Source organism: Cicer arietinum, chromosome 7, assembly GCF_000331145.2.
Source record: "Cicer arietinum cultivar CDC Frontier isolate Library 1 chromosome 7, Cicar.CDCFrontier_v2.0, whole genome shotgun sequence".
Classification (NCBI taxonomy): Eukaryota; Viridiplantae; Streptophyta; class Magnoliopsida; order Fabales; family Fabaceae; genus Cicer; species Cicer arietinum.
The window spans coordinates 57,750,660-57,757,451 of record NC_021166.2 but is presented as its reverse complement, the minus strand read 5'-3'; the positions used below and the strand labels follow the sequence as shown (position 1 = coordinate 57,757,451).

At 35.4% G+C, this 6,792-nt stretch overlaps 1 protein-coding gene across 1 annotated transcript in view; it reads left to right on the top strand.

The window, feature by feature from the left end:
* LOC101494011 (midasin) overlaps positions 1–6,792 on the top strand; it is a 44,508-nt gene that overhangs the window by 8,125 nt on the left and 29,591 nt on the right. The window contains 14 exon segments of the mRNA XM_027336704.2: positions 838–954; positions 1,070–1,166; positions 1,248–1,341; positions 1,428–1,562; positions 1,640–1,696; positions 1,788–1,964; positions 2,057–2,182; positions 2,251–3,987; positions 4,516–4,583; positions 4,664–4,859; positions 4,998–5,102; positions 5,264–5,575; positions 6,317–6,510; positions 6,590–6,680. Of these exon segments, the coding sequence (XP_027192505.1) occupies positions 838–954; positions 1,070–1,166; positions 1,248–1,341; positions 1,428–1,562; positions 1,640–1,696; positions 1,788–1,964; positions 2,057–2,182; positions 2,251–3,987; positions 4,516–4,583; positions 4,664–4,859; positions 4,998–5,102; positions 5,264–5,575; positions 6,317–6,510; positions 6,590–6,680 (3,506 nt within the window).

The following is a 6,792-nucleotide window of genomic DNA, read 5'->3' as shown; positions in this document are numbered from 1 at the left end:
TCCTGCTACCTGGCCAAACTATTTTTCTAGCAATTCTCTCTAACTTCTCCAACATACTTGAGTGGTCTCCCCAACCATTTTTCTTTCTTTTTTGTGGAGAAATGCATTGTTTGTAACAAGCTAGACCTTAGTAAAATGGAGGGACCTATAAGGCAGGAAGTTCATCATTTAGTTATCATTGATGATTGAGAGAACAGTTTGATATTTTTGATAAAATGGAGGACCAATGTGATCTCTTTACAAGACCAAAATGGATATTTATTTATGATACACCAATCTCTACATGTCTTTTCAAGACTTCTTACACATCAATATACACTAGACAACATTTGATAGTCTCTTTTATCTCTTTTACCATATTTCTCTGCATAAACCTATAATTTCAACAAAAGCAAAGTGGAATTTTCAATAGACAGAATGATGTCAGACGAAAAAAAAAAAGAAAACTACTCGTGTTGGGAATGTAAATAGGATAAGTACTAATGGGACAATAGGAACTAAAGAAAGACTGAATGCCTTGGTGCGTCCCTTCCCACAAATCTTTCTAAAAACTGTTAAGAAAATGTTACCCAAACCCAGATGAAGCCTTTGCATAATAATACAGTCATTTAAAAAAAAATCTGTATACTTTGAAAACCTGTAAATAGATTTAAAGGGATTTAAAATTTCATTTCTCGTTTCATGCTTTTTCATAGAGCCTACTGATATCTCTTAATCAATGTTGTAGAGTTCACAGTGGGAATAGATGGTTGCTATCGTTGATGAATTAAAATTCTATTGTTCTATATTTTGTGATTATGAACTAGATGCTGACGTTGATTCTATTTTATGGTCAAGATTCACTTAGTGTCCTTTGGAGAAGAATAATAATTCAACCACCGGATAATAAAGATTTGCAAGAGATAGTCAAAGTGAGGTATCCTGATTTGGGGCTTCATGCAGGCAAACTCATAGGTATTATTTACAATTTTATTTATACGGAGTTTGACAATCTGTTTTTAATCATAAGCCATTGATACAAACTCCCGTTTTTAATATCTTGTTTATAAAATAATTATATTTTTGGCAGAAACCTTTGAAAGAGTCAACACTATTTCCATGTTTCAAATTTTGGGGTTTCACCCTGAATGCTCTTCTGTCTATTGTCTCGGCAGGTTCTCGTTAAGGTATTGAGATTAATTATATGCTGGCGGTGCTTTTTTGTTAATTTTATTTTGATTAATGTGCCTTTTGGTTCTCCATGGCAGGGATCTCTTTAAATGGTGCAAAAGGATTAGTGGTTTAGGTTTTTGCCTAGATGATAGCTTGTCAGAAGGGCAATGTAATTCTATATATACAGAGGTCTGTTTATTTTTGTTTCTTAGTCTTCACTTTTCTTATCATCTAATTCATAAAGTTATTCATGTGTAGTTTGTCTTGTATCCCAGGCTGTTGATGTATTCGCGGCCTTCCCTGCTTCATTTGAACACCGGTTATCAATAATGAAAGAGATAGGAAAGTTGTGGAAAGTACGAGATTCTGCAGCTGAGACCTTACTTCCAGTTGACAAACCAATATATCAGGTTTTTATTTATTTAACTTTAGCCTTTGCTTCATTATTTTGTCTCATCCATTTCTCATTTATGATTGGTAATTGCAGGATTGTGTCACAGGTTTAAGAATAGGCCGGGTTTCCCTCCAGTATACAAAAGAACCTGTAAGTATAGTCAGTTGACAAATTTTTAACGATGCTTCTGCGGAAAGGTCTCATGTTCCCTTGACTTTGTTTTTTCCCCTTTTATATGCAGTCACAGGAACACAGAATACCTTTTGTTGAGATCCGTAGTTCTTTGTATGTATTAGAGCGCATAGCTTGCTCTGTCAAGCATAATGAACCTGTACTCTTGGTTGGTGAAACTGGTACTGGAAAGACTACACTTGTTCAAAATTTGGCTTTAAGGCTTGGCCAGAAGCTTACTGTTTTGGTCTGTTACATATTGCTCTTATTTATTTTGTTATTTGAAATTTTACCAAAGTTTTTTGGGTGTGACACAAGATGCTGTTTACTTTTGTCCAGAACATGAGTCAGCAAAGTGATGTTGCTGACTTACTTGGAGGATTCAAGCCTGTAGATGCACAGTTCGTGTATTCCCGTCTTTATAAGGAATTTGTGACTCTCTTCAAAAAGACGTTTCCTGGAAAGGTATTTCTTAAAATTATTTGTATTTTGTGTGTGACTGTTGTTAATGGCTCTATTTGTTTGTTGTACAGAAAAATTTAAACATTCTGGGACGTTTATTGGAGTTTTTAAAACATAAGAATTGGGAAATGCTGCTTGGAGGTTTTCAAAAGGCAGTGGAGAGATCACGAGAACTTATAAGTATTGGACCATCCGGAAAACGTAAAAGGCCATTAACAGAAGAGATATTCCAATCTTGGGATATATTCTCAATAAAACTTGACAGTGTCTGTCAAATTAATCCTTCTTCTGGGATGATGTTTTCCTTTGTAGAGGGAAGTTTCGTAACTGCTCTTAGAAATGGTGAGTGGATTTTGCTTGACGAGGTGAATTTGGCTCCTCCAGAAACCTTGCAAAGAATAATTGGTGTTTTAGAAGGGGAAAATGGGGCACTCTGTTTAGCTGAAAGAGGTGATATTGATTATATACACCGTCATGCAAATTTTCGTATATTTGCTTGCATGAATCCGGCAACTGATGCTGGGAAACGGGATTTGCCCTTTTCATTGAGAAGTAGATTTACTGAATATTTTGTTGATGATGTTTTGGACGATGATGATTTATGTCAGTTTATTAGTCAGTTCATTAACAGTCATATGGATCGACAGTTGGTGAATAAAATTGTGCGTTTCTATAAAGAATCAAAAAAGGAATCTGAAGAGAGGCTGCAGGATGGTGCTAATCAGAAACCTCAATATAGTTTAAGGTCCCTTTATCGTGCTCTTGAATATATAAGGAAGGCAGAGAGGAAATTTGGATTTCAGAAGGCTTTATATGACGGCTTTAGTTTGTTTTTCCTCACATTGTTGGATGGACCTAGTGCTGAACTAATGAGGCAAAAGATATTGTCTCTTTTATTAGGGGGGAATATGCCTTCACATGTACCTTTTGACAGATATTTAAGTACCTTCAAATCCAATGGATATTCTGGGAACTATGTTAAAACTAAAAGTGTCCAGGAGCATCTTGGTAATTTGGCTCGTGCTGTTCTAATAAAGAGATACCCTGTTCTCTTACAAGGACCAACGTCTAGTGGGAAAACTAGCCTTGTTCAGTATCTTGCTGCAGTAACTGGGCATGAGTTTGTAAGAATCAATAATCATGAACACACCGATTTGCAGGAGTATCTAGGTTCTTATATAACCGATGCTAGTGGAAAGCTTGTTTTCAATGAAGGTATTTTGGTTAAAGCTGTAAGAAACGGCTACTGGATTGTACTGGATGAGCTTAACTTGGCTCCATCTGATGTGCTGGAATCATTGAACCGATTACTTGATGATAACAGAGAGCTTTTTGTTCCCGAACTTCAAGAAACAATTAAAGCGCATCCAGATTTCATGCTATTTGGAACTCAAAATCCGCCTACACATTATGGTGGGCGAAAACTATTGTCTCGGGCATTTCGCAACCGTTTCATAGAGATTCAAGTTGGTGAGATTCCAGATGACGAGCTGAGCAAAATATTGGGGGATAGATGTGAAATTCCATTTAGTTATGCCACAAAAATGGTTGAAGTAATGAAGGAGCTTCGGATGCACAGACAGAGTACCAGAGTTTTTGCTGGGAAACATGGATTTATAACTCCTCGGGACTTGTTTCGTTGGGCTGATCGTTACAAGAGATTTGGTAAGTCTTATGAAGATTTGGCCAAAGACGGTTATTATCTTTTGGCAGAAAGGCTACGGGATGAGGATGAGAAATCTGTTGTTCAGAAAGTTCTGGAAAAACATCTTCGGGTTAAACTAAACATGAAAAATTTATATGATCAGGTATTGTAATTTTTCTTAATGTTTAGTAGTGACTGTTTACTGTTGAGCTGCCGCTGCTTTCCCCCACCCTTGATTGCTTTTGGAGTATTTGTCTGAATAATCAATATTTTTAGAGAAAAAAATGGTGAAGGGCAGGTCACTTTGTATATGCTTTCCTTGACTTGGTTGCACTGCAAAGTGAATACTTGTTGACTAAAGTTTATCTTGGCCTGACATAGTTCAAGTTGTTTCAAGCCAGTTGTGAAATTCCTGTTAAAATTGTCCACCGTTTTTTTCTCGTATACAATAGTTGTTTTGTTGATATTGGGTCATGTAATTTAGAATACCTATATCATATATTTTAGTGATTATGGGCCATCTATGGTAATTTTTATGGTTTTTGGATTGAGTTCTTGGCATTTTTCTGAACAATTGTTGCTTCTTTTTTTCCGAATTTAGATCATATTGTTGCTTGTACATACTTATTAAAATAATTAAAAAGGGTGAATCATAGGATATCCTCAGCAAGCTTTTTTAACTGTATTTCAGATATTGTCTGAAGGTAGCTCTTCTTCCAATTTAATTAGTGGCTTAGGAGGTTCGAAGAGTCTTGAAAGGTATTGGCTTATTGCTGCATTTTCTGTGTTGACCATCATCCTTGGTTCACTATCTCTTACTGATGGTTTTGTATATGCAGTGTAACCCTGACCAAAAGTATGCAGAGGCTCTACTTCCTTGTGGAACGCTGCTTTGAATTACGTGAGCCTGTGCTACTTGTTGGGGAAACGGGTGGAGGGAAGACCACTGTTTGTCAGTTACTAAGTGCTTGTTTGCAGTTGAAGTTACATATCTTGAATTGTCATCAGTGTACAGAAACATCTGATTTTATAGGGGTTTGTTGTTTCAGATTTTTCTTTCAAGTATTTATTATATATATCTTATAAGGACACTTAACAAGAGACCGTATGTGTTTTTATTTATATATGTACTATTATTAGCAGAAGCAGTATTGACTAGAAGATGTTTTGCAGGGGTTTCGTCCTATACGAGACAGATCTAGACTGAGTTTTAACTATGAAGAGATCATTGAACAGTTGAAGAAACTAAAGGCTTTTACATGTTATCCTGAAGACCCTGTGAGTGCTATCTTTCTTTTTATTCATTTGACTTTTACATATATAACCACATTTCTCTGCATTCAGAAAGCCATTCCTTTTTAATTTTTATCCTTGTATTCGCCCCTTCTCTTTTTCACCATCTATGTTTCATAAAGCAAGTGCTGATTTGTCATTTTCAGCTACCATTTATTTCTTCCGACATAGATCAAGCTTCTTCAACTATTGATCGGCTGAATAGTATGATGAGGAACTATGAAGAGGGTCAAGTTCGTAGTGCTGATGTCAGCAAAGAAGACCTATATGCTTTTGAGAAATTAAAATTGAGCCTTGATGTCTTGCATCAAAAGTGGCAGAGTATATTTGAGTGGCAAGATGGTCCCCTTGTAAAAGCAATGAGAGACGGTGATCTCTTTCTTGTGGATGAAATATCCTTGGCTGATGATAGTGTACTTGAGAGACTGAATAGTGTGTTGGAGCTAGAAAGGACACTAGTAAGTCAATTATATATGTTGATATTTTTTTAACTTGTTTAAGCTTGTTTTTTATCTAGCTTTATTGTACATGTTGTGTCAAATGGGGGTGTCATCATTTCTTTGTACTGGTTTCATGATGACTGTTTATGTTTATAGGTCATGATGCAGATGAACTCGTCTTTGCATGATGAAAAACCTAGTTGGTCTATTTCATGAGACATTTATGATCCAAGAACATGGCGTAATCTTAGAAGTGACATACAAGATAAATTAATAAAAAAAATTCATAAAAGAAATATGCCATTTGTCAATAGTTCTAATGATACTTTTGATGGATATTTCACATCATCATATTATATTTGTCACCGATCTTTGTTGGTAAGGTTTACCAAGGGATAAAAGCTCTTTTTTGCTGGCGTGAAAGTATTATTATTAAAATTAAAATGTAGGAAATAATGTTTACATAGGAAGAGGATGACATGATATCCTTCTTACATAAACCATAAAGAAGAAAGATATCATAGATTAAAATCTCAACAAAAGAGAGCTCTTCCTTCAGATTGCACTTATTCTGGTGAAACTATTAAAATGATATTTTGTGCACAAATTTTTTTGACAAGAGTTGTTATGTACACAATAATTGCTTATGTTAATATAATTTATTTATTGCTGGTGGTAGATATTTTCTTTTCATAATTGTTTGTCATATTTCCTGTCACTATTTTCAATTTCTGAGACTTTGTTTCTTTGTAACTGCAGTCTTTGGCTGAGAAAGGAGGGCCTGATCTGGAAAAAGTTACGGCAAATTCAAATTTCTTTGTTCTGGCAACAATGAACCCTGGTGGTGATTATGGTAAGAAAGAGCTGTCTCCAGCACTACGCAACCGCTTCACAGAGATATGGGTTCCCCCTGTTATTGATCTAGACGAGCTTCAAGGAATTGCTCTGAAAAGGTACAGTTATTTTTAACTATTCAAAGTGAAGGTTTTAGGTGAACACATTTTATTTTAAATTTATTTGATTTATATGCAGAATTTCCAAGTTTGAAGTTGCAGGCAATTTAGGTCCCACTTATCAAGAAAGACTATTACTCATTGTTAATGCTATGATTAGTTTCTGGGAGGTATGTTATCTGGAAATTTGCTATTGAAGTCATTAATCATACTTGTTTTGCAAGTATTCATCATTTTACTGATAGGATGGTGCCACGGTTATAGTTTTTTCACTGTCGGCAT